Source organism: Gorilla gorilla, chromosome 17 (genome assembly GCF_029281585.2).
Source record: "Gorilla gorilla gorilla isolate KB3781 chromosome 17, NHGRI_mGorGor1-v2.1_pri, whole genome shotgun sequence".
NCBI lineage: Eukaryota > Metazoa > Chordata > Mammalia > Primates > Hominidae > Gorilla > Gorilla gorilla.
In genome coordinates, this window is record NC_073241.2 from 108,737,239 (window position 1) to 108,763,834 (window position 26,596).

General features: G+C 58.3%; 1 protein-coding gene across 4 annotated transcripts in view; it reads left to right on the forward strand.

The window, feature by feature from the left end:
* The window catches only part of NFATC1 (nuclear factor of activated T cells 1), a 134,008-nt gene that overhangs the window by 26,884 nt on the left and 80,528 nt on the right, over positions 1 to 26,596 (forward strand). For all 4 annotated transcript variants that reach the window (XM_055368668.2, XM_055368670.2, XM_055368669.2 and 1 more), the window contains exons 3-4: positions 11,152 to 11,311; positions 26,334 to 26,536. In XM_055368668.2, the coding sequence (XP_055224643.1) occupies positions 11,152 to 11,311; positions 26,334 to 26,536 (363 nt within the window). The remainder of the gene's footprint in view (positions 1 to 11,151; positions 11,312 to 26,333; positions 26,537 to 26,596) is intronic.

Here is a 26,596-nt window from a genome sequence, read left to right on the forward strand (position 1 = left end):
GTAGAAAGTGTGCTCTGGCCCACACGTTAACATTTGGGAGGAGGCCCACAGGGAGCTGTCGGCTCCGGGCACGGGCTGGGGGCTGCCTCGGGGGCGGGGGTTCAGGGTCTTGAGCTCAGCTTCTCACCCATCCGGGGCAGGGCAGGGCAGATAGAGGGGTGGGGACAGTGTGGGGGGCTGCTGGGCCTGGGATGGCAGGGCCTGTGTCCAAAGCTGTTGTGAGGCTCACGAGATACAGGGGTGGACCTGGGAGGGTTGGGGCGCGTACAGAGGGGATGACTTCGATTTTTCCAAAGAACAGGGAAGGGTCTGTGTCCTGGTCGTATTCCAATCCCGTGTGGTGGAGCCGCGGGACGCCAGCAGTTGTTATGAAAGCCCCAAATGTGTCCTTTAAAACAAAACCTTTGCACTCTGGCCTCATAGCCCAGATCCCGCGTGCTCCCAGTCTGTGGCTTTGACTTTGGTTTGAGTTCCTGGGCTGGGCTTACCTGGCTGGCAGGGCCGCAGCCGTGGCACTCCCTGTCTGGGGACGGAGGCTGCCCATGCACCCGGCTGTCCACCTTCTTCCCAAAGGCGGCGTCCTGGGCTCCCTCCCATGCGGACCCGGGATCCACTTGCCCAGCCTTGGGGAGGACAGATGGGGACAGCAGATCCTGCCCCAGGGTCATTGCCCGTGGCTGCGTCGGTCCTGGGAACTGTGGGTAGGCCATGGGCCGCTGGTGCCTGCACCGCTGTCCTGGTGGAAGGGGCTGGACCTGGGACTGCCTGGGACAAGAGGCCAAGGCACAGATGGCTGCAGGGGCTGCCCCTGCATCCTGAGCCTCACCCGGCGGGCAGGAGGGCCAGGCTGGGTGTTCCTGTCTTTCTGGTCCCACCCTGGCCCCAGTCACCTGCTTCTGGTCCACCGATTCCATCTTTCCTGCCGGCTTGTGAGGCCCATGCCCTCCTCTGGGCCGCCTTCCCTCCCATGGGCACAGAGCTTGGGTCCCACGTGGAGAGGAGGTTCTGCCCGCAGCCTCAGAGTCAGGCGGCCTTGGCTTCAGGGAGGGGTGCACGGGAGCCAGCCCATTGGACAGGAGCCCGGGGCCTCTGGGTGACCCCCCAGGGTGGGACAGCAGTGGTCCCAGGCCCCCCTCCGACTCTTGAAATCCTAAGGTTGCCCGGGCCGCCGAGCCCTCCCTCCACTCCCCGGCCTGCTGGGCAGGATTTTGTGAAAGGCCTTGTCTTGGGTCGTGGAAGAAAACCACGTGGTCTGTGGGGTCATCCCTGGGGCAGGCTGTGGGAGGGTGAAGGCTGCGTCCAGCGGCCAGGCCCAGCCAGGGGTCGGGAATCGTGTCGGGGGTGACGCACAGATGCCGCCGCACTATCACCGAGAAACGCGGCGTGTGCGGGCCCACCTGGCCTCTTCAGGCCGGGCTCTGGGCTGCCCTCCAGGAAGGCCGACCTCTCCTGGGCGGGCAAAACTTTCTCAGGGCCGAGTTCTGCCGGCACAGGTCAGGGGGCAAAGCTGGCCTCCGAGGGGCCTCTGACCGCTGGCCACTGTGTGGTCTTGGGGCAGCTCCAGACACACAAGCCCAGAAGACCCAGAGGCTGCCTCACGTCGGAGAAATGCACTGATCGTCTCTCTCTCTCTCTCCGTCTCTGTCTCTCTCTCTCCATCTCTGTCTGTCTCTCTCCATCTCTGTCTCTCTCTCCGTCTCTGTCTCCGTCTCTCTCTCTCTGTCTCTGTCTCTCTCCGTCTCTGTCTCTCCATCTGTCTCTCTCTGTCTCTGTCTCTCTGTCTCTCTGTCTGTCTCTCTGTCTCTCCATCTCTGTCTCTGTCCCCGTCTGTCTCTGTCTCTCTGTGTTTCTCTGTGTCTGTCTCTGTGTCTCTCCGTCTCTGTCTGTGTCTGTCTCTGTCTCTGTTTCTCTGTCTTTCTCTGTCTCTCCATCTCTGTCTCTTTCTCCATCTCTGTTTCTCCATTTCTCTCTCTGTTGCTCTGTCTCTCTGTGTCTCTCTCTGTCTCTGCCTATCTGTGTCTGTCTCTCTGTCTCTGTCTCTCTGTCTCTGTCTCTGTGTCTGTCTCTGTCTCTCTGTGTCTGTCTCTGTGTCTGTCTCTCTCTGTCTCCATCTCTCTCCATCTCTGTCTCTCTCCGTCTCTGTTTCTCTCTCTGTCTCTCCATCTCTGTCTCTTCATCTCTCTCTCTGTCACTCTGTCTCTCTCTGTCTCTGCCTCTCTGTGTCTGTCTCTCCGTCTCTGTCTCTTCATCTCTCTCTCTGTCACTCTGTTCTCTCTCTGTCTCTGCCTGTCTGTGTCTGTCTCTCCGTCTCTGTCTCTCCATCTCTGTCTCTGTCTCTGTCTCTCTGTTTGTCTCTCTGTCTCTGTCTCTCTCTCCATCTGTCTTTCTCTCTCACTCTCTTTCTCTTTTAATTAAGGGAAAAACTCTCACACAGCCAAATGGCTATGAGTCTCGTGGCTGCCGGCTGAGGAGAGGCTGCGAGAGGACCCTGAAACCCTCGCCTTCCTTAAGCTGCTCCTGTGGAGTCCTGTGGGCGGGTGTGGCCCTGCCGAGTTCAGAGTCTGTCGCTTCGTCTGTCTTGAAACTGCAGGAGTCATGAGCAGCCTTCACGGTTTTCACCTAAGCAATGAGCACGTACAGGCTTTAACCCTCGGAAAATCAGAATTAAAGGATTTTACCCAAACCACTTAAACAAAGGAACTGCCTCTGCTCTGGGCTTCTGCTGCCGAGGGCGCGATTCTGGGATTCTCATCGTTCACCGGCGGAGTGGGGGCGACTCATGAGGAGAGTGTTTTCAGATGCTGGGGACGTGGCCTTTCTAAGGGAGAGGGACATGGCAGGGCCTCAGGCTCAGCTCTTTGGAAACTGAAGCCCATTCACCAGGTGGGCGGGGGAGGAGCTGGGCAGAGGCTGAGACACAAGACCTGAGAGCAAAGTTTCTCATTTTTTTGGTTGTACAAATAACAAACACCGTTCACTGTAGAAGACTTTTAAATACAGATAAACCACGATAAATGAGTCCTGCGCCAGCGTGGCAGCTCACGCCTGGAATCCCAGCGCTTTGGGAGGCCGAGGCGCCAGGATCACTGGAGCCCAGGAGTTTGAGACAGCCCTGGGCAACATGGAGAGACCCCATCTCTACACAAAATATAAAAATTAGCCAGGTGTGATGGTGTGCCTGTGGTCCCAGCTGCTCGGGAGGCTGAGGTGGGAGGATCCTGTGAGGCCACTGCACTCTAGCCTGGGCGACAGAGCGAGACCCTGTCTCAGAAAAAAGAATTCCATAATCCTGCGATTTAGAATCAGACAGTGATCATTTCAGGATATATCTTTTTTTTTTTTTCCTCCCCCTCTGTCCCAGCGCAGATGGCATCTCTGTCGCCAGCTTTCGGCTGAAAAAAATCCCTCACGCCCTTCCCAGGCGAGGGAGACACAGGTTCAGGGGCATGAACGGCTCCTCCCGTGGAAAGGACTGTGTGGCCGGCTCCCCAGGCCACGGGGGCCACTGTCCTCCATGCCACGTCCCATGCCGCTTCCACCGCAGCGTGAGGACAGCAGGACCTGAGCCACGAGCCACACTGCTGTGGGACCCGTGTCGGGACTCGCAGGGCCTGGCAGGTGTTTCCATTTGACCTGTGGGCTCACACTTGGCAGCTCTGGGCCCCCTGGTGTCCACCTGAACCCTCCATGGGAGCACCGTCCCCGGACCCCCAGAGGGGCGGCAAACACAGCAGTCCTGGGGAGTGTTGCCGGGGCGGGAAGCCCGGACCCCCCTGTGACTCAGCTGCAGCCTCTCTGGGTATTGCTGCGGGTGTGGAGGTTGCATCTGACTCAGTGAGAAGCATTTTTAAACTTGATTCTGCAGCCATTGCAGATTCGCGGGAAGCTGGGGGAAGGCAATGCCCCACCCGGCCCCCAGGGCTGCCCCATGGCAGCCACCATGCCCTGGCCCCAGGCCCCAGGAGGAGGATCCTGCCGGGAGCGCCTTGCATTTTGCCTAGTACCTTCTTAACTCTCCAGACTCATCAGGGAAGCTCTGCAGGAGCTCAGGATAAACAGGTCCTCGGCTTGAAGCCTGCCGGCATGGGTTGGGAACAGTGGGGGCTCCATGTCTGCAGCAGCCACAGCAGAAGCTGTGGCCACATGAGCTGGGCTCTGGGTGCGGCTGTGGCCATTGAGGAGGGAGCATGTCCTGGGTTCTTAGGCTAAATGCGTCTTGGCAGGGGGGCCCGGGGCTGCAGGCCTTCGTGTACCACGTGTCCGGTGTCTGTGTGCCATGCCGTGACGTTGTCCTTCACGTAAAGTTTTCAAGACCCACGTCCCATTGTCTGTGAAATCACAAGGTTTTACTTTATGGCCTGTGTGGAATAGATCCAGGGAAGGGGGACCAGTATTTGCCCAATTTGCCAGCATGTGCAACAGTGAACCTCCCTGGACAGCTGGCCTTGGTGTGGTGGGTGGGGTTGGGGCTGGACGGCTGGCCTCTGTGTGGCAGTGGGGGCTGTACGGCTGGCCTCTGTGCAGTGGGTGAGGGGGAGCTGGATGGCTGGCCTCTGTGCGGTGCGTGGGAGGGAGTTGGACGGCTGGCGTCTGTGCGGTGGGTCGGGGGAAGCTGGACGGCTGGCCTCTGTGCAGCGGGTGGGGCAGAGCTGGACAGCTGGCCTCTGTGTGGTGGGTGCTGGACGGCTGGCCTCTGTGTGGTGTGGGTGCTGGATGGCTGGCCTCTGTGCAGTGGGTGGGGTTGGGGGGGTGCTGGACGGCTGGTCTTTGTGCAGTGAGGGGGCTGGACAGCTGCCCTCTGTGGGGTGGGGGAAGCTAGATGGCTGGCCTCTGTGCAGTGGGTCGGGGGGCCTGGACGGCTGGCCTCTGTGTGGCAGTGGGGGCTGTACGGCTGGCCTCTGTGCAGTGCGTGGGAGGGAGTTGGACGGCTGGCGTCTGTGCGGTGGGTCGGGGGAAGCTGGACGGCTGGCCTCTGTGCAGCGGGTGGGGGGAGCTGGACGGCTGGCCTCTGTGTGGTGGGGGCTGGACGGCTGGCCTCTGTGCAATGGGTGGGGTTGGGGGGGTGCTGGACGGCTGGCCTCTGTGCAGTGGGTGGGGGGGTGCTGGACGGCTGGTCTTTGTGCAGTGAGGGGGCTGGACAGCTGCCCTCTGTGCAGGGGTCGGGGGGAGCTGGTTGGCTGGCCTCTGTGGGGTGGGTGTGGGGGGCGCTGGACGGCTGGCCTCTGTGGGGTGGGGGAAGCTAGATGGCTGGCCTCTGTGCAGTGAGTCGGGGAGGGGGGCAGCTAGACAGCTGGCCTCTGTGTGGTGGCAGGGCTGGACAGCTGGCCTCTGTGCAGTGGGTGGCGGGGGGTGCTGGACGGCTGGCCTCTGTGTAGTGGGGGAGGCTGGATGACTGGCCTCTGTGCAGTGGGGGCGGGCGCTGGATGACTGGCCTCTGTGCAGTGGGTCGGGGGGCGTGGACAGCTGGCCTCTGTGCGGTGGGTTGGGGGGCCTGGACGGCTGGCCTCTGTGCGGTGCAGGGGCTGGCCTGGGGCCGGTGGGCAGGCTGGAAGGTCAGCCAGGCCCTGTGGTGTCTTTAGTGAGAAACAGGAAATAAATCAAGGGGATGTTGTAGAAGTTTTACCGCTGCTGGTTTAGAAGTGTTTGTTTTTATTATTTGTATATAATGTGTTGTTTTCAGTCTTGCACTGGTGTTTTTAACTATCGTGTAAAGATGCAAACAGCAGGCCAGAAAACTGCCTTGATACATCACATTGGCAAAGACCAAGCACACCCCGGACCCTAGTGGGTGAGCCGGACCCATTGGCAGCGGCCTTTGTGGCGCCTCCAGGGAGCCTCACGATGCTCACGCCTCTGACCCATGGTTCTGCACTCAGGGCATGACCGGAGATGTGGTCTGGGAGTTGGTTGTGTGGATGTTTGCGTTGCCAGCGTTTACAACAACAGAGGAGGGGAACGGCCCACAGCCCAGCAGTTCAGTGAGGATGGATGGTCCTTGTGATAAATGGGATGCTGTGATTAAATTGTTTCTGAATAAGCTAAAATGCTCAAAATGTGATCTTTCTTTTATAAAAAGGCCAGGTATGGTGATACGTGGCTGTAACCCCAGCACTTTGGGAGGCTGAGGTGGGAGGATCCCTTGAGCCCAGGAGTTGGAGAATGCAGTGAGCTGTGATCACACCCTCTAGCCTAGGCAGCAGAGCGAGACCTTGTTCTAAGAAATAAAGAGAGAGAAAGAAAAGACAAAGTACCAAATTATGTATCTCATTTTCTTAAGATGTATGATTTTGTAAAAATGTTTATAGAAATACACCCAGTGGGCTGGGCACAGTGGCTCACGCCTGTAATCCCAGCACTTTGGGAGGCTGAAGCAGGCGGATCACCTGAGGTCAGGAGTTCAAGACCAGCCTGGCCAACATGGTGAAACTGTGTCTCTACTAAAAATACAAAAAATTAGCCGGTGTGGTGGTGGGCACCTGTACTCCCAGCTACTCTGGAGGCTGAGGCAGGAGCATTACTTGAACCTGGGAGGCGGAGGCTGCAGTGAGCCGAGATGGCTCCACTGCACTCCAGCCTGGGCCACAGAGCGGGACTCCGTCTCAAAAAAAAAAAAAAAAAGGGGAGAGAGAGAGAAACAGAGAAAAACACCCTTTGGCTCTGTGGGCGTCGGTCACCGTCCAGACCGGGTGGACGTTCGTCGGTCACCATCCAGACCAGGTGGATGTTGGATGCAAATTTCACCCGAGTTTTTTTTTTTTTTTTTTTCGGTTGTGTTGAGTGTCACTTTTTTAAAAAATTGACTTAGGTTGAAGATGAGTTTGAAGTTGTTGGAATTATTCTCAGTCCTGAGCTCAGGGCTTCAGCAAGCGAGTTGCCATTCTGGGGGATGGGCTGGTCAGAGACCCCCGACTGAAGCACGCCTGCCCGAGGCTGCCCCAGGCATCGCCCCCCAGAAGGAAGCATGCGGAGTGGAGTGGGGTGGAGAGCGGGCAGCAGCGGTCCAGTCTCCGCAGCAGTGCAGGCTCCTTTCCCGCTCATTTGGGCTCTTTTGTCTGAACCAGAGACACAGATTTGTAGAGCTGCCAAATTCATGCTGAAAATTTCTAACCAAAACCAATCATCTTAATTGTCTGGATTATGATATTTATTTTGTAAACCATTCTTGCTGTAAGCCGTGCACACACTGTGTCACTAAATCTGCAAATGATTCCAGAGCCAAATGCAGTCCTGCACCGCGGCGGCGGGTCAACGGCGGACTTCACCTATGAGGGTTCTCGTGAGATCATAGTTTTACTGCATCTTTTCCGTGTTTAAATGTGTTTAGATTCACAAACCGTGACCGCTGTGGGGCAGTCACCCACGGTGTTCAGTGCAGCCACACGCCGTGCAGACGTGTACTGGGGAGCCGTGGGCCACGCCATGTGGCTAGGGTGTGCACTGGCCACACCGAGTCGGTTCACACCAGTTCCCACGGTGACAAAATGGCCTAAGGATGCGTTTTTCAGAATGTGTCCCTGTCATAAAGTGACACGTGGCTGCGTTTACACAAACTTATTCTTATGTAATAGTCAGCTGCAGAGTGGTTTAGACTGCCTTATCTTTAGGAAATGTGTCTGCGTTTAACCAGACCAGCGGTGGGGGGAGGCGGCTTTTCTTTTCTTCTTTCCTCCTCTCTCCTCTCTCTCGCTGTCTCTTCTCTGTCTCTTAACTTTCCTGGGAATCCGGTGAGCCCAGTTTTTTTCACTGTGAATTTTGTTTTTGGTTTGTTTGTTTTGAGATGGAGTCTCACTCTGTTGCCCAGGCTGGATTGCAGTGGTGCAATTTCGGCTCACTGCAGCCTCCGCCTCCCAGGTTCAAGCAATTCTCCTGCTTCACCCTCCCAAGTGGCTAGGATTACAGGCACTCGCCACCATGCCCAGCTAATTTTTGTATTTTTAGTGGAGACGGGGTTTCACCATGTTGGCCAGGATGGTCTTGATTTCCTGACCTCAGGTGATCTGTCTGCCTCGGCCTCCCAAAGTGCTGGGATTACAGGCATGAGCCACCACGCCCGGCCGTGAATTTTGTTTTTCATTTGTTTCTTCTTCAATTCATAGCAAAAGATAGGTGCAGGGTGCCTGAGACGGGCACCGCCTCGCATCATCTGCGACTTTGTTTGGTGCCTGCCTGTCCAGGAGCAGGTGTGGCCACTGCAGAGGGGCCCTTCATTGCCCAGCCCTGCAGCTGCCCCCTCTCCCTTCCCCAGAAACTCACAGCTGGCCCCGAGCTCTGTGCAGAGAAGTCTTTCTCTGGAGGCTCTTGTCCTTCCTGTGTGGAGCCCTGGGTCCAGCCGCCTTTCCTTCTGCCTGGCAGCGTTAGCTGATACTGGGTGTCCATGCTGATCACCTCACGTGGGAAACAGCTCTGACAGTACAGCCCATGAAGCTGTGTCTTGGAGATTCCTCTGTCAGGGAAGCTGTCGTGGCTGAGTTGGGGTCCAGTGGGCACCCGCAGGGCCCAAAACCCCATAGAGCGGAGGTGGGTGGTGAGCCTGCCAGGTGCATCTTTGGATAAATCCATTTCTGAGTTTTCAAATTACTATGAAGCTTCAAATGTCACAAAATATGTAGTCTTATTAAGGAACATTTTAGGTGTTTGTATTTTTAAAAATTATGTAGTTGATTCCATTCAAGCTGCCTCCTGGGCTTTTTCCTCTTTACACGAGTCTTTTATTCTGCCCATTGTTTTTAGTTTGTTTGTTTTGAGACAGAGTCTTGCCCTGTCGCCCAGGCTGAAGCACATGCGATCTTGGCTCACTGCCATCTCAACCTCCCCCGGCTCAGGCGATCCTCCCCGCTCAGCCTCCTGTGTGGCTGGGATCCTCCCCGCTCAGCCTCCTGTGTGGCTGGGATCCTCCCCACTCAGCCTCCTGTGTGGCTGGGATCACAGATGTGCACCACCACATCCTGCTCATGTTTTTATTTTTTGTTTTGTAGAGATGGGGTCTCGCCATGTTGCCCAGGCTGGTCTCGAACTCCTGAGCTCAAGTGATCTGTTCCCCTTGGCCTCCCAAAGTTTTGGGATTACAGGCATGAGCCACTGCGACTGGCCTTGTTTTTGTTGTTGTTGTTTGTTGTTTTTTTTAGATGGAGTCTCACTCTGTGGCCCAGGCTGGAGTGCTGTGGCGCAATCTCGGCTCACTGCAACCTCCTCCTCTTTGGTTCACGCCATTCTCCTCCCTCAGCCTCCCAAGTAGCTGGGACTACAGGCCCCCGCCACCAGGCCCAGCTAATTTTTGTATTTTTAGTAGAGACAGGGTTTCACCATGTTGGCCAGGATGGTCTCAATCTCCTGACCTTGTGATCCACCCGCCTCGGCCTCCCTGAGTGCTGGGGTTACAGGCGTGAGCCACCATGCCCGGCCCTTGTTTTGTTTTTAAGTCACTTTGGGTTTACAGTGTGTCCTGAGGTGTGGGGGCCTTCGGGGGCTCGGGAGGCAGTTTCCTTTAACTTGCAGATGCCCCGGCTCTGCGACTGTGTCGCACGGAACCTGCCCTTCTCGAGAAGCTGCCCCGCATGTCCCATGTCTCTGGGGCTTGTACTTAAAACTGACGTAGAATGATGGTCAGCAGCTCTAGGCAATAATTGAGTCCTGGCCAGAGGGGCTGGTTCTGAAGATGGGGGAGTCACAGGCCCTGTGTGGAGGGTGACCTCAGGAGCCCCGGCCCACGGTGCTCGGGGTGAGCCTGTGTGGTGAGGACAGTCAGCGGGCCCTGGGTCTCTGCCCACATAGCGGTGAGGATGGTCGGCGGGCCCTGGGTCTCTGCCCACACGGAGGTGAGGACGGTCGGCGGGCCCTGGGTCTCTGCCCACACGGAGGTGAGGACAGTCGGCGGGCCCTGGGTCTCTGCCCACACGGAGGTGAGGACGGTCGGCGGGCCCTGGATCTCTGCCCACATGGTGGTGAGGACAGTCGGCGGGCCCTGGGTCTCTGCCCACATAGCGGTGAGGACAGCCGTTGGGCCCTGGGCTGCCTCTGCCCACACAGGGTCTTGCACCTGATCTGATGAGCAGTGCTGGTCCAGGGAGGGTCCCACCGCATCCTCCGCCTGCCTTGGCCCCTGCAGTAGGCAGTGCTGGGGAGACAGACTGAGTGGGAGAGGAGGCTGGGCCGGGGCTGCAGCGGCCACAGAGCCTTGGCCCTCCCAGAAACGGACTCTGATGGCAGAGGCGCCGGCCTCTTGCACAGGGTGGAAGGTGGTGCCTGCGTGGATGGTGGTGCACCGGGGCAGGCCACCCCCTAGATGCGAGAACCCCTTGGGTGCACCGTGTGGCTCCCAGGAGTGTTGAGACAGTCCGCCTGGGCCTCCTACAGAACACAGTTGGGAAGACACTCACGCCGAGGGCACGGGCAGGACCTCACCTTAGCCTTTCACACCAAACATTCATCTCCTGAAAAGACAGGGGCCGTGGGGCCCCCAGCTGGGCTGTAGGCTCTGAGGACAGCCCCAGCACCTGTCACCCGCCAGGTCATGCAGCTCGTGTCCCTCTGTGCAAAGTAACCGAACAGCCTCCCAAAGCCCTCACCGTCGTACCCCGCCCTGCTGCGTTTGCTCCCACCACCCTCCATGGACGCTGTGTCCCTCCTCCTGGCCCTCAGTCTGGGCCTTCTGTTTGTCTTGCAGCAATCATGGAATTTGGGGGCTGGCGGCGCTGCGCACACCACAACTTCCAAACCCACCATTTTATAAAGGGCCCAGTCAGTCACCTGTCTCATGGCAGCCATACAGCTGGTTCATAGTGAGGAGAGGTTTGAGCTTCCTGGTTCTTAGGCCACAGCTCGTACCTCTTAGATTTTAAAACAGATTTTCAATGAGTTCTAAACCCTGTCTTACTGGAGGGTTAAGTAACTGATAGGAGCCTGTCATGAAGGAAGAGAAGCGTGGTAAGGTTGTGCTTGGAAAATGTTTCCATCTTAGAGAACTGGCCGGGCCGTGGCCACAGGTCACGATGAGTAAGCATTGCGTTGACACAGGCTTGTCCATCTCCATGTCAGGACATGCACTCGCCGATGAAGTGTCCACCCAAGATGGCGACGGGTGAGCACGGGCACGTGTGGCCCGGGCGAGGTCTGTGTGGTGCTGAACGCCTCCTCTGCTCTGTTCCCTTCCAGCCCGACCCTGCCCGCCCTGGACTGGCAGCTGCCGTCCCACTCAGGCCCGTATGAGCTTCGGATTGAGGTGCAGCCCAAGTCCCACCACCGAGCCCACTACGAGACGGAGGGCAGCCGGGGGGCCGTGAAGGCGTCGGCCGGAGGACACCCCATCGTGCAGGTAGGCACTGCGGCCAGACTCGCACGTCACTTGGTGCTTTTTTGGTCAAAAAGTAACTTTGGAGCCACAGCTAACTGTGCTTAGACTCTCCCAGCCAGGCCAGCTGAATGCTCTGTCGTGGTTAGTCCCGGGCGGCTGCTCACCACCTCTGGGCTGGAATGGGAGCATGCCACAGCTCCTCCTGCTTCCACACGTGCAGGCCCTCTCTCGTTGTTTTCAGATTTGCCCGAAGCAGCTCTCGTGTCCATGGATGCTGCCTGTGGTGTGGATGTTTTGGGGGTTGATTCTCCCCTCTCTAAAGCCTCTGAACTTGGAGGCAGGAGTTCTCACCAGCAGCACCAGCCTCACCTGGTGGGGGCCCTCAGAAATGCAGGTTCTGTGGCCCACCCAGGCTTGCAGGATCCCATACTCTGGGCTTGGGTGCTGGGGGGCACCAGGGCTCAAGGTGCTCCCCGAGGAGAGGAGGAGTGGCTTCCAGAGTGGGCCTGGGCCTGGCAGCCACATCCCTGCCGGGGTAGGCCTGGACCTGGCAACCCTGCAGCCGCGTCCCTGCCGGAGTGGGCCTGACTCCCTGAGCAACCCTGCAGCCGCGTCCCTGCTGGGGTGGGCCTGACTCCCCCGGGCTGTGGTGTGGCTTCCTCACCTTCCTCACACCTTGCGGGAAAGCCACGTGGAGTTAGGTTGTCGAGGGAGGGGTGTAATGACCGCGCCAGGGACGGGCAGCGTCTGCACAGAGCCATGCTCCCTCTGCACCCCAGGTGTTGATGTGGATCCCGGGTAGCCGTGGGTGTTGGCATTTTCTTCGTTCCACCTGTTACCTCGTCAGCTATAGGCCCCAGGCCCTAGATCTGCTGCTTTGGCAGCCACAGAGCAGCAAGTGTGTACAGCCCTAGGGCTCCAGGCTACGCGGCAGCACAGAGGGTGTTTTCCGAGCACACCCCAACAGCAAAAAACCGGGTGCCCCAGCCCCGTTATTTAGGGAATGATGCAAGCCGGAAGGGGTGTTCAGCAGAGTGCCTCGTATTTTTATTTTCTTCCATTTAGATAAATAGTGGAGAGAAGGTGGCCGCAGGGACAAATGGCTGTTTGCCAACGCAGCAGCCGGCGGCAGGGAATTAGCGGGCAGGGCGCTGGGGTGAGGCGTTTTCGCCAGCACTTGCAGATGATGTTAACGTGATGTTTGTGGCCTGTGTGCTTGATGCCAATTAGTACCTACCTCGTCAGTGCTTGAAGCAAGGAAATGCGGGAGACACCTGAGCGCACAGTGGCCCGTTTGACATTTAAAGTCTCCACCCTCCCAGGTGGGAAAGGTCAGACAGCGCTGCGCCACGCTCCGTCACTGCAGGCCTGCACCTCCCCATCCCTGCCTCGGTTTTTACTGACCGAAAGCTTGTTATTGCTCAGTGGGAAGGATATTAGATAGGACAACAAACGAGGCTGTGAAAGGAGGAGTGGAAATAAAGCAATAGAGAAATAATGGCCCAGTCCACCCTATTTGCTGTAAATTATATCGGTGAGGGGCACTGACCGTCGCCCTTTTCACTGTGTCCGGATGAGGGGCGGGTGTAGGAATCGAGGCTGTTATTTGGAGGGTAAAGCAGGACCATGAGTGTGGAGAGAGCTCTGAGGTTTCTGTTTGTTTTGCTTTTTGGTTTTTTGTTTTTTTGTTTTTTTTTTTTGAGACGGAGTCTCGCTCTCACCCGGGCTGGAGTGCAGTGGTGTGATCTCAGCTCACTGCAACCTCTGTCTCCTGGGTTCAAGTGATTCTCCTGCCTCAGCCTCCCAAGTAGCTGGGACTACAGGCGGCCCTGGGTTTTAATGGATGTATTTTCACCCGCCTGTGAGTAGCGCTGGTGCCTGGTGCCGCCCGTCTCTGCGGACACGGCTCAGTGCTTGGGTACTCTCCCTGCATCTTCTGGAATCTTCTGGAATCCCGTCTCTGGTTCTACCGTCTGGGTGTCTTGGGCTGAGGGTGCAGAAATCTATCAATACAGATGCCACTGAGAGGATCGAGGTGTTCTGGAGGACTCAGGAAACTTGAAACAGTAATTAAAAATATCTTTAAAATGTACCCTCAACAATTATTCCAAATCGAGTGGCCCGTGTGTGCGCAGCAGCGACATGGGAGAGGCTGGCTCTGTGTTTCCACAGAAGGAGCCCTTTCCATTGAAACACGGAAGAAAACGGTCTCCTGCACGGAAAACGTCAGGAGCTGTCAGCATATCTCATTTGTAGAAGTTAGTAATTTAAAGAGTTTTCTGATGTATCTGTGGCAGAGTGGATTTCTGTTTCTGCAAGTGTGAGGTAAAAGCAGCTAAAAAGAGGGGGTTTTGGGGGTTAGTTTTCTCTTTCAGTTGGTGGACCACAAATTGGATAAAAATAGAATTTGTGCATAATTAAAAAACAAACGAGAATAGAAAGCTCTCAGTTGCCGTGGAAGCTCCTCGTAACCGCAGACGTGCCCTGGGTGCCGTTGGGTTATTTTAGTACATCCTTTGACGCAGCCCCTTTCCCGCTTTTCAGAAACGAGGCTCATCGCACTGGCCTGGGGGCGCGAGGACGAGGCCGTGGGTAGTGGGCGCTGCGGGCGGCTGGTCTGAGCCACTGGCAGCCGCTGGGAACAACTGGCGCGGGAGTTTCCTGCATTAGAGAAATGCTGTTCTCTTTGTTGTGAATCGTCTGTCCGCTGCATCTCAAAAAGCTCGTCCATAAAATTAAAGCCCGCTGTCTCCTGCAGTGCAGCTGAGCCCTGGAGGGTGGCGGGGGACCGGGGGATGTGGGTGTCAGCTCTCGCGGTCAGGGGCACACTGTGTCCCCGCGCCCGGTATCCCCGTCCTCCTGCGCCCGGCGTCTCCGTCCTCCCCATCCCCATGTGTTTCGCAGTTGGGAAGTGAAGCACGTGAGCAGAACGCAGCACCTTCTCTCCAGGAAGCATTCGGAGCGTGGACTCCGGGTTAGGAAAGGGTGTTTGCTCCTCCAGACAGGTGCTCGCTCTTACTTGTGGGTGCTGAGGGGCGGGAGGGGGGGGCCGGCATCCAGGGCTCCTCCCATTTAGGGCCTTTCCTTCAGAGGGAAGGAGGCCAGCCACCTCCAGTGAGCACTGAGCGTGCCGCCTGCCATCTCTGTGGGGATGTCATTGTTCCCACGCCGGGGAGAGACCACCCCAGGCCAGCCCCTATTCTTTTGGCCACATTGCCATGATCACACCGTCCGCACCCTGAGGCCACCCCCATTACGGCTGCCATGGCGCTAAAAACACCAGCGTCAAAGCAACAGGGCCGTGGTTTAGCCTGGAAGAGCGGGGCCCTGGAGCCGTCCGCGAGGGGGTCTGGGTGGTTCAGGATGGCCGGCAGCCCCTGGTGGACGTGGTCCCTGCGGGGTCTGGCGGGACCTCGGCCGTGGTGATGGGTGCGCCCCCTCTGCAGGGTGGGGCCTGCGGGTAAGGACAGTCCCGCCCCCTGTGCGTGTGAGGGGGATAGTGGAGAGAGGGGTCTGGCGTGGGCCTCACTGCTCCTGCGAAACCAAAGATGAAGACGCCTGCTTAGGACTCACCTTGCCCTGGTAGAGCAAGTGACTCAGACAGAGCCTCCCAGAGGCTTCTGCCCAGGCAGGGAGTGACCAGCAGCCCAGCCAGCCTCAGCTCCTGCCCACACAGCCCCCTTGTCACCGGGCCCTCCTGCCCCTGCTCCAGCACCTTGGCCACCAGTTCTCGGGGGGCCGGTCTGGATCTGCCGATGCCGGGACCTCGCCAGGCCGCTGGTTGCAGGGGAGGCTGAGGGGGCGTCCGCCTGCTGTCTGCTTCTCACCAGCATTTCCAGCGAGGCATGAAAGTGATGCGTGGCAGATGTTTCCCTCTGGCCTCAGCTTTCCCCCAAATCCCAGCTCACACTGAGTGTCCTGATGGTGGCACCTCGGGCAGCCGCCACCCTCTGCCCTCCACCCTCTGCCCTGACGGCAGGCTCTGCCTGAGGGTGAGGGTCTCTCTGTACACACAGTCTCCTCACCCTGGAGGGCCTGTTCTGCTCTCAGCGAAGCTGGAACCGGGAGTTCGCGAGTGCTCTGGGTGGCTGCTGGCTTTTCTCCTTGTCTCACCTCCTCATCCCCACAGAGCCTCTGCCCTCAGCCCTGCTCACCTCAGTATGTAGGCAGCCGGCATCAGGATGGTCTGGGGTGAGACAGGCAGTGTTCTTCCCCTTCTCTGGCCAGGGAGGGTGGAGAAGCACCCGGGCACAGCCGTTGAGGCCTTTTCGTGCAACTCATTGCCTTTCTGGGCGTGAAGGTGGAGGCTGGTCCTCCACCTGCGTGTTCTCCATCGGGGGGAACCGTGGTCCCGGAGGAGACCTGGAGTCCGGCTCCCCGCTCCGTCCGAGGAGGAGCTGAGTGGCGTGAGCAGCGCCCGCCCTGGTCACTCTGCCTTGCTTTCCTCCTCTCTGTTTCTGGTTGTGCCTCCTTCCTTCCCTCCTGCCCTCTTTGCCGTGGACTGCAGCCCCCTCGCCAGATGTGTTCCTCACATGAGTCACCCCGTCCTTGGCCTGCGTCCTCCACTGCTCGTGGCAGCTACACTCTCCCGGAGGTGGCCGGGAAGGGCCCAGGGCCTTGAGAAGATGTCTTTGCAGCACGTCCCCGGCCCTCGGCCCCCACCTCCATGGCACCTACCATCCCACGGGGGCATGTGGACCTCTGTGGGATATAGCCTGACCTCTGACCCAGGGGTCAAATAACTCAGGTCTGTTTACCAAGTCACCAAAATAACCTGCCCGATAGCATCTCACCCATCACATGGGAGGCCGGGCTCATGTGAATAATTAATAGGTCACTGGAATGTGAAACGAGAAGCCTCGGCCCGTTCTGAAACAGCATTTTAGGTTTGCAGCTTATAATATTGTCAGTTAGGAGAGGGGCCAACTGAGTCCGCAAAGAGGTGAGGGCGGGTGGTCTGGGATCCTGCCTCAGCCGCGCGGGTGAGAGGGGCGGGCAGGTCAGGCGAAGACCCAGAGTTGGGAGGCCAGACTGGCCCCAGGGAGGGCTCCTGGCCATACCCCAAGCTCAGGACGCAAGGTGGGGCGGGCCCGCTGGTGCCCACAGTGGCCTTGGTGGGCCTCTCCTTCCATCGCCCAGCTTGTAGGTCAACTTTGCCTCCATAGATCCGTAACAGATGTTTTTTCTGTCATTAAGAAACTTGACAGCTGAAGACCAAGGAGTGGAGCCTCCCGTGAGGCAGCTCTTCTTTTCCGGTTGTTAAAATGCGCATCGGGCCAGTGGTTCTGACTAATTCTCACTTTGTGTGGTACTTTCGGCTGGCAGGGGCTCGGGGAGTGTTCAGTGCCGTGAGGAGCAGGTTCCTGAGAGCCTGTGAATACCGTGGACAGATTACCACAGTACGCACTGTTCCACGCAGGGCCTCATCCACGCTTTCTTAAGTGGTTTGCCACACACAGGAGCTCCTGGTTCTCCATGTCCCCTGCCAGGCAGGGCTGTTAAACTGGAGGGACGTCGCTGGGACACATTGTTATCTGATCAGAGCTCCGAGGCCCCACCAGGAGCTGTGCTATTGCAGAACCTCAAACAGCAGCCACTCCGGCCCCGCCCCAGGAGCCACGCAGAGGCCCACGCACAGGGAGGACGCCATGGGGTGGAAACTAAAGTGCAGGTCTGACCACAAAACCACACGCCACGGCACCGCTGCTGCCAAACGCCAGAGGCCTGCAGGAGGCATGGATTAATTTTTTATGAGTCTGCCTTGGAACCTAGACAACAGCCCTCTCCTCTTTCAGCACAATTTCAGGGCGAATGACCATCACTTCCCTGGACTGCTAAGCGCATAAACGCAGAGGGAATTTCCTAGTTCCACATACGCCGTTGTTCCCGCAGCCCACGCGGCTGGGAGAGCACACATGGTTGCCGTCGGGCTGTGTCTGTTTTCCCAGGAGCAAGAACTCTCAGCAGCGCAGTGTTGAAGCCCGAGCCTTCCCCGTGTCAGCTTTTATGATGAACGAGGATTCACCATTTATTTATCCCCTAAAGCAAAGCCCACGGGCTCTGTTTTGAGCGATGGGGACAGATGCTCGGTGCTGCTGGGAAGGTGTTCACGGGGCAGATTCGCTGTGTCAGGAGACCAATGTGGAATGAGGTTGGCCCAGCCAGTCACTGCTTAAAACAGTAATGACAATATTTGAGAAAATGGGTGGAATTTTGTGGAGATTTACTGGCACGGGGAAGGCGTGTGGCCTTGGCAGGTCTGCGACACTGATTTCTAACTACCCGTTCCACAGCTCCACTGCCTGGAAAAACTGGCAAAAATGTGGCCTGGGTCTCCTGACAGGCCTGGCCATTGGAGTCGGGGTGTGCAGCTGAGACAGGAAATACGAGGCGCGTGAGTGTCCCCAGGCCCAGATCCTCAGCCTCCAAAATCTTATATTAGTAATTTCAGAGCTTTGGCTTCTTGGTGCTTTGGGAAAATTTAAGATGACACGTGGGCTCTGGCACGGCCGTTGCTAGTGACCTCTCCTAATAGCGCAGAAGGGCCTCCCAGGAGGCTTTCCTAGGTAGAGAGGGGTCTGCACGCTCACTGGAACACGCTCTATCCCAGCCTCAGAAAACCCACATTTGGTGCAGGTGGGACAGGAGGAGTGGACACGTCACCTGGAGACCACATGAGAAGCGGCCACCTGCAGCAGCGATCACCCCGTGGGGAGGCGGCGCCCTGGCAGCTCTCGTGTGGGGCCTGGTCCTTCCTCGCTGCCTGAGCAATGGGCCCTGCTTCCCCGCAGACACCGTGGTGCCCCTGGGCCACACCCAGCAGGTGTCCAGTGACCGCGGGTGGTGTTGGCCATGGCAGGTCCCTGCCCGTTTCTCCGAGGACCTGGGTTCTCCCGGGAAGGAGCGGCCACTGGCTGCACTGCCCAGTGCTGAGGGTGGCAGCCATTTCTGAAGCCTCCCAGGTTTGTGCCCTGCTGTGTCTCACCAGCTCTGGAGTGCAGGGTCTCTGTGTCAGTGCCGGTTCTAAGAGGGACGAGACGTGGTTTCAGAGACACTCCTCTTCTCTGAGGAGCTGCTGGGTGGGACGGCTGCTTGCTTTCTTTGTCTGTGACGTTGGTGGCTGTTCCTTGCCCAGGCCCTGCCCAGGCCAGATGTGGGAATGGTGGCTGGGAGCACCCATGGGCGTGTGCCCGTCTGGGCTGGGCTCGTGTCCGTGGACCTTCCTCAAGCCACACCTTCCTCCTCCAGGGAGGACACCGGGCCTTGTCTGTGGACAGAGGCGCTTTGCTGGGAACAGCACAGATGGCCCCTGGGCCCTGCGGAGCCGAGACGCACCATCATACACACTTGGAGCACATAGATTGACCAGGTCTCACCCTGCGAGGCTCTCTGAGGCCATGTCCTAGGGAAATAGAAGGTTTCACCGAGAGATTGGGGAGTGCAGGGCTGTAGCGCTGCAGGGTGCGGGCCCTGAAGGAGGGGCAGGGGTGCTGCTGGATGGTGGCTCTTCCACCCCAGGATTCCTCGGGCCCTTCACCCCTGAGTGTCTGGACTGGGTATCGCTGTAGCCGTCGGGCTCTGGAGGCTACATGGCTGCAGCACGTGGCTGCTGGGCGGGCAGCACTCCTGGGCCTCTCTCCCCAGTGATTTCGGTTTTGATGTGTTTGAGCCACTGACCAGCAGGCTTGGGCCAAGGCCATTCTGGAGCTGGGAGGGCTTGTGGGGGAGGCAGGATGAACAGGGGCTGCTTGCCGGTCCTCAGGCCACCCTGCCAGCTCCTTGATGTGTCTCCCTGAGATCAGCCAGGGCATCCCGGCTGTGGGTGGGCTGTGCCCTGAGCCCGTCAGGCCCTGCTGGGGTAGACTCGGGAGAAGTGCTGAGTGGAAACCACCTCACTTCTGACAAATGACAAGCGCTCCTGCCGCTTGGTGTCAGGCGACGCGACTCTCAGCGGCACGGATGTCTCTAGAAGGTTGCCGTTTCTCCCTGCGTGGCCGTGGGCCGTGGATTCTGTGTGCTTCTGGCCCTGGGGTCATGGGGTTGCGGCGTTTCCCACTTGCCTGTTTCAGGAGTTGCATTCTAGATGATTCTCCCTCCATAGAAGGTCGAGGTTTCTCAGCGTGGATTAATTGATTAGATTTAATTAAATCTAAACGTGGTGTTTCCGGGCAGAATCTTCTTCAGCCAAAGTGAGTGTGGCCGTCTCTTCTCTGGGCGCTTCCAGGTGCGTTGGGGCCCCTGCACCCTCCACGTCAGTGCCCTGGCTCCGTGGCCCTGTCGGTGCTCTGGTGAGTCTGGGGTTCGTGCTGAGCGCTATTGCCGCCAGGTCGAGGTGGGAAGCGCGCTGGTGGGGCAAGGTGGTCCCTGCATGGCACAGGTTGGGAGAGCAGCCGGGAGGGCAGCGGGCCGAGGCGGTGGGGGAGGGCACCAGCTCTCCACGGCAAGCACGGCCTCTGGGGCCGCTCTTCCGGAGAGACGTGGAGACCCGCGTGCACGTGTGGAGACTGGCACCTGTGAGGGGCCCACAGGTGTGGCTGGGCGGCCTTTCTCCTCCCCACCTCTGTCCACCCTCGCTGCAGTGTCGGTCCTGCTGAGCAGCCTCTGCTGCCTTCGTGCAGGTGACAGCGCACGTGCCATTCACGGGCGCCACGTCTCCAAGAAGAGGGGCTCCTGCCGCGTGCCTGTTCTGGGGTTCCCACTCAACATCCTTCCAGCACCTTCTCTGGGCTTCCGGTTTGAATGATCTTTCTCCAAAGTCAGCGGAAGGGGCTAGAAAAGTAGGGACCTGGGAAGAAAGCCCAGACACCTTGGAGCCGGGGTCCGGGAGACAGGCCCTGGCAGCTCAGCGCTGTTTCTCTGGAGTGGGGATACAATGTTGGTTCACAGACGTGCAGTGGCGGCGGCGGGTGGTGGCAGCAGTGTGCGGTTGTTGGCGCCACATGCTCACGCTGGGCCCCTCCTGGGGAGCTTCTGCTCCGGCGGGCCACGCCTTGCTGTAGCCTGCAGGTCATCTGGTCGGTGTCTGGGGGAGGTCTGGGGCCCCAGCCCGGAGCTCAGCTCTGAGCATCAAGAAACCCGAGTTGCTCCCCACTCCCACCCAGACAGCTCCCCACTCCCACCCGGACAGCGGCAGCTGTGTTTGGAAGGGGACACACCAGAGCTTCCCTTGTAGCAAGTGAGGCGTGCTCAGCTGGAGCCTGGCAGTCCTGCAGCTCCGCCTTCCCCCTTTTGAAAACCAAAAATCCCAAGAGACTTATGTTGAAACAGCCCTTCCCGGTCAGGACTGAGCCTGTGGCTGAGTGCAGTTTTTCAGTTGCGGCTGGAAGGTCCCTGTGCGGGGCCGCAAGTCCCTCTAGATTTCCTTTACAGCCACAAATTCAGTTTTATCTATGGATCTGAACACGATCTATAAATCACTAGGAAAGCAACTGTGTTCACGGGAAGGATTTTCAGAACTGAGCTGACACTCCGTGGTGTGAACTCAGTATTGTCAGCTTGTGCACCCACACGTATGGACACACGCCTGCACTCACTGTCACACACACTTGCCTCGGGCCCCCACACACACCGCCCTGAGAGCTAGGAAGACGAATCGGTCAGTCACACGGATTCTGCAGACAGCTTCCTTTACCAGGCATGGTAGTGAGGGCAGCGCCCACTACTCACCCAGGGCCTCTCGTGCAGGAAACTGCATGGGCACGTTGTCCTGTTCCTGTCATGGGAAGGGGCCTGGAGCCGTCCCTCAGGGGGTAGGGAGGAGCTAGTTTCCCAGTCGGCGCCCGTGCATTCACCGGTGTGAGAATCCACTCAGCAGGCTTGCTATGTAGCCTCCGCCGTTCAGGCCTCAGTGTGCAGCAAGCCCGTGGGGTCAGGTCTGCCCAGCCTCTGCCTCGGTTCCTGCCGGGCACATGGACGCTTCCCTTGAATCCTCCTGCCGACGGCATCTGTGGGAGGGAAGGTACGATGGATCCTGGTCCTGTCCCCCCGGCCCTGGGCGGGTGTCCCGGCACCTCCAGGCACAAGAAGGCCCCTTCCCCAGGCTGCCCAGAGACTCCAGCCCCGAGGTGCTGGTCCGCCCACCCTCTCTGGGAAGGGCTGTGCCACATGGCGAAAGCTGCTGTGGGTCCTGGTACCTGGCGTCCCTGCCTGCCAGGGCTCATGATGCCAACGGTGCCAGGTTTGTGGGATTTGGGGGTCAGGAGGGCCTGGCCCTGCTCCTGCAAGGCCGAGATCCGTTCCCTGGAGGGTTGAGGGAGTGTTGGCTGTAGGGTTCCTGGAGGCCTCTCTCATGCACTCTGGGTCTGTCAGGAGGCTGGCAACTGTGGCCAAACAGGTAGAAATAAAACCTGAAATGAGAAAAAAACTTTTTTCTAGAACTTCCCAGAGAGCAGTGAGCTGGTGCCAGTGGGTCAGAGGCTTGTCACATGTGGGGTGTGTGTGTGTGTGTGCGTGTGTGCGCGCGCGCTCTGGGGGTGTGTGCACATTTCCCAGTGTGGCTGTGCGTGTGTGTGTGCATACGTGTGTTCACAGAACACCAGGCTTTGCCCCGACTCCTGGCTCAGGCCTGAGTCTCCAGCCATGGCGTCCCCGTTCCTCCCCTGTTCCTTCTCTGCACTGCACACTGGGAACCAGGACAAGAGGCGTGTGGCGTCGGGCTGTGTCCTTCCCCCACCCACCCCGAGGCCACGCTGCTCTGGAGGGAGACCCCAGCTTCCCCCGCCCACCCCGAGCCCTCGCTGCTCTGGAGGGAGACCCCAGCTTCCCCCGCCCACCCCGAGCCCTCGCTGCTCTGGAGGGAGACCCCAGGCCCCTCAGGCCCTTTCCCGCATCTGAAGGGGCCAGGGCAGGGCGTCCAGCAGATGAAGCTGCCCCTTAAAGCCAGGTCTGGGCCGGTTTACAGGGAAGCACTGCTCACGTATAACCTGGCAGACCACACCAGCGCTGCACACACAGGCACCCCTGTGGGCACTCACGTGCCCGACCCCGCAGACCACACCGGCACCGCACACACAGGCACCCCCGTGGCCACACACATGCCTGCACACGCATACTTCTGGTGCACACGCCCACACGCAGGCTTCTGCACACCACACAGCCAGCAGGTGAGGAAGTGGACGCTGCGTGGCTGTCTCTTGGTGGCTTCACCTGGAATGTCACCATGGACCCCAGAGCCCGAAGCCCTGGCAAGCACAGAAATCACACCGGCAGCCTGTCCCACTTCGGGCAAGTGAGGCCTGGCTGAGAAAAGGGGGAAGGAGAGGGAGGATGCGGGGGGTGCGTCCTGGTCCTCCACCCATCTCGGGTTTGGAGTGCTCCCTTCGACTACTGGCTCCATTTTTGATGTCTTTTACTTTTTGTTTCGATTTTTCCTGGTATCTTGAGTAAAGTCTCCCTGGAGCATCAAATTGGATTTTTTTTACAAGTACCCTGTGCTGTTGACTCATCTGCTTTGGTGTGCCGTGGGTCACATGGGCCTGGGCTGTGGGTGAGGTGGGCCTCGTTCCTGCAGGAACACCTGGCTCTGCAGTAGTGGCTGCCGTATCATCCCGTTCAGGCCCCTGTACCGAGGGTGGAGCCACGGGGTCTCTGATGCCTTCCTTCTTGTGCTTTGGTGGAGAATGTGGCTGGACGTCCTCCCATGACAGATGCGCTCTCCTGCCTGGTTCCCTGGCCCCAGGCCCAGCCCTGCGAGACGCACCATGGCCTTCACCTGGAAGTGTCACCTCTGGCTGCTGTTGTGGGTGATGAGGATTCCAGGGCTGAAAACAGGACCCTAGACGCTGTTCACACAGCATGGCAATCTCTTAAATTAATCCAGCATGGGGGGAATTGGGGTTGAAACCGGTTTGTGAGCCGGATTTTCTGTCCCTGTGTACTTCCTTGGGGCAATTTGAAAAATGCAGATTTTACTCATAGGCCCTAAATGGATAATTTCCCTTCAGGCTGACGGCTGCTTCTGTGCCCTGCCTGGAGAGAAGCCTGACTCCAGGTCGCCTTGGCTCCGTTTCTGTGCAGCAGCTCAGACTATGGGGTGGAGGGTGAGACATTCCCACCCGTGAGCTGCCTCTGTCCACCCCACACCTCCCTCCCCTGGGTGCACGCAGCTGAGTTCCACGTTGAATAAATTTGGCCTCAATCATCCACTACCCACCATGTCACCGTGTAAGTGCTGAGGTCAGCACAGGAGCTAAAAACAAACATTGTAACGTGTAGGAGACTCAGTAGCTCTTATACCTCGGCAGTGGAATAAGAATGGTACATTGTGTTTAGTTAAGGTTGAGGCAGAGGGAGATCGTTGTTGTGACAGGGAATTTTATAAATAGGATTCTGACAGGTTCTGTACTGTGCCAGAGGCAGAAAGCCCATGCAGTGGGGCCGTGACGTATTTAAATGACTTTTCTTAAAATGAACTTCATGTTTTAAATAATAGATGTTTACCTCCCAGGTGAAACCTTAAATATTCCCATTTTCACTGAAATGGCATGTTTTTTAAAGGATACAGTCATACCCCAAATTCACAGCATTCCACACACCATCAGAGAACTGCCGCAGGGATCCTGGGGGAATTTTAAATTGTAGTTTTGAGACCACGCGACCCTGGAGCCGCCCCGGTGCCCCTCCCCCACCCCCCGAGGTGGTTTTGGTCAGCGACTCATTTACATTTTTTTCTATGTAAATTAGATTTTTAGGTATTAAATCTCGGAAAATGGAATACTGCGTGGCAGAATCCGCCTCTTAATCCCTGCTTTTCTTTTTACATTTCCCATCATAAAGATGTTTGAGTCCCACAGAAAGTTAAGGTATCTCGGGAAGTTCATTAACTTGGCAAACGGCTGGAGTCTCTCTTCCGAGGAGCTGAGGGCTGGACAGGCAGGTCCCAGCGTCCCCCGTCCTGACTGTTTGTGTGGAGACACTCATGTATTCATATGGGAAGGGGGGCTCTATTGGAAAGGGAAGGGCTTTTTGTTCTGCAGAGTTACGTGGTCTTAGCAGTAATCACTTTGGAGTGGGGTGCTGGTGGCCTTGGGTGCAGAGACTCCTGTGGGCATCTGCGCACATGGGGGCTGTGTCCTCATCCCTGTCTGTGGCTTCCCCACCGTGTTCCCACGTGATGCCTTCGTTCAGCCTCTGGCTTTGTGTTTCAGACCTGAAACGCCCCTTCGATGTCTCAGCTGGGACCTGGGTCCCAGCTCAGCCTCACGCGGCGTCCCAGGCCCTGCCCATCAGTCTGGGCCTCACGGTCAGGCCCTCAGTGACAGCAGCCATCGATTCACTGTGGCCTCGTCCCTGGAGGGCTCTGAGTTCAGCCATCGCTTCACTGTGGCCTCCTCCCTGGCGGGGCTCTGAGTTCAGCCACCGGTGAGATTGGTTTGTTCTTTACTGTGGTGACCACAGGGCGGCTGAGGCTAAGCTGGAGCCACGGAGCAGGGGCCGCCTCTTCACCTACCCGGGCCCCTCTAGGCCCATCTTCCCTCTGCCCACTGACATCTGAGAATCCGCCGTCCCCTGCAGTCTGAGGGGCAGCCCCTGGCCCGGGCTCCCCCGCCTTCTCCCTCGCCTCGCTGGCCCTGAGTGGGCAGCAGGCATCTGCGTGGTCAGGGGCAGGCGTCACATTTTCCTGTGGCTGGAACGTGCCTGCAGGAGCCCAGGCCTGGACTCTGCACATGGTCATCGTGCTGCAGTTGCCGTCTGTGGTCAAAGATTTTAAATTTTAAAGTTAGTTTAGTGAGAAAATCGACTCCAAACGTGATCAGAGGGGTCAACGCGTCCCAGGATGAGTGGTTCCTGGGGCTGGGCGTTGCCACGGGCCTTGCATGGATTTTGCTGATTAATCTCAGGGCTCTGAGGCTGGCGCTCATCGGGCCCCACTTGGGGGATGCAGAAGGGAAGGCGCTCTGAACGAGGGGCCCTGTGGGAGGCCCCACTGCGCAAAGGGTTTGACTCCTGCGGCCTCCCTCGAGGCCTTTGTGCTTGCTTTGAGAATCAAACGTTCCTGTTCCAAACCAAACTTGCCTCTTGCATATAGAATCAGACTATAGTGATTGTAAATGGTAGCGTTAAAGATAAAAACAAACAGTTCTAAAAATGACTCACTGCCGAAGGCGGAACCACGCGTGGTGCAGAGAAGGAGGGTGAGAGGGAACAGCACCACACTCTGTGTTTACCTCTCAAGACGCTGATGAGCAACTCATCCCACAGAACAGCTGGTCCTGAACGTGTGTGTGCCCTGCCGTGAGGCGCACACCTTCCCAGAGGCGTGAGTGGGGCCCGGCCACTAGTGTCCTGGCGGAAGCACCGGGGCTGCTCCATTTGTCTGGAGTCCTGTCCCAGTGGTGTGGGTTTTGAGTCTCACCCACATGGCGCCGGCCGAGAAGCCATGAGCAGCTCTGCAGGGTGGTGCCGACTATAGACACTTCCATGCACGGTTGCCCTAGGCAGTGTCTGCCGCCAGCGTCTGCCTCTGGACACCAGCTGCTGAGCCACCAGGAGGGCGTTGAGCGCTCCCCTGCCTCTGCAGGAGGAGGGGGCAGGGAGCCATCAGGAAGGGTGCTGGGGCCCGGGGCCTGTCGTGCTGTGTGTGTACAAACGCAGTGTGGCGTCCCCTGATCAGGAGTGGGAGCTGCGCGCTGCCCAGTTCCAGGTTAATGGAACACAGGAAGGTGGGTCATGTCCTGCGGGGCCTCATCTGGATTTATTGGTGAAGCGAGCCTTGCACATGGCTCAGCGAGGGCTCCGCTTTCCTGCACACGCCCCCTGCCAGCTTCACCGTGGCCTCAGCATGGGCACACACAGTGAGCATGTGTGGATGCATACGTGCAAGGCCCGTTTCAAAGCCTAAAACTCAGTGCCCAGGTCCATTGGGATAACAAGGCATTTTCTAATCTGATTTACAAAGACACCAGTATGACATGGCAGAGAAATAAAAAGGGGCAGGGCAGGGGGACACAGGCCTCAAACCCGCCGCAGGTTTTCTCTGCGTTCCGGTGACTCCCGGCGGTCTGTGCTCTGGGTGCTGAGCAGGTGTTTTCTGTTCTCTCGCCAGCTGCACGGCTACTTGGAGAATGAGCCGCTGATGCTGCAGCTTTTCATTGGGACGGCGGACGACCGCCTGCTGCGCCCGCACGCCTTCTACCAGGTGCACCGCATCACAGGGAAGACCGTGTCCACCACCAGCCACGAGGCCATCCTCTCCAACACCAAAGTCCTGGAGATCCCACTCCTGCCGGAGAACAGCATGCGAGCCGTGTAAGCTGCGGGGGACCTCCGGCCTCTGGCGGGGGGCGGTAGGAGGGGGCGTGCCTTCCT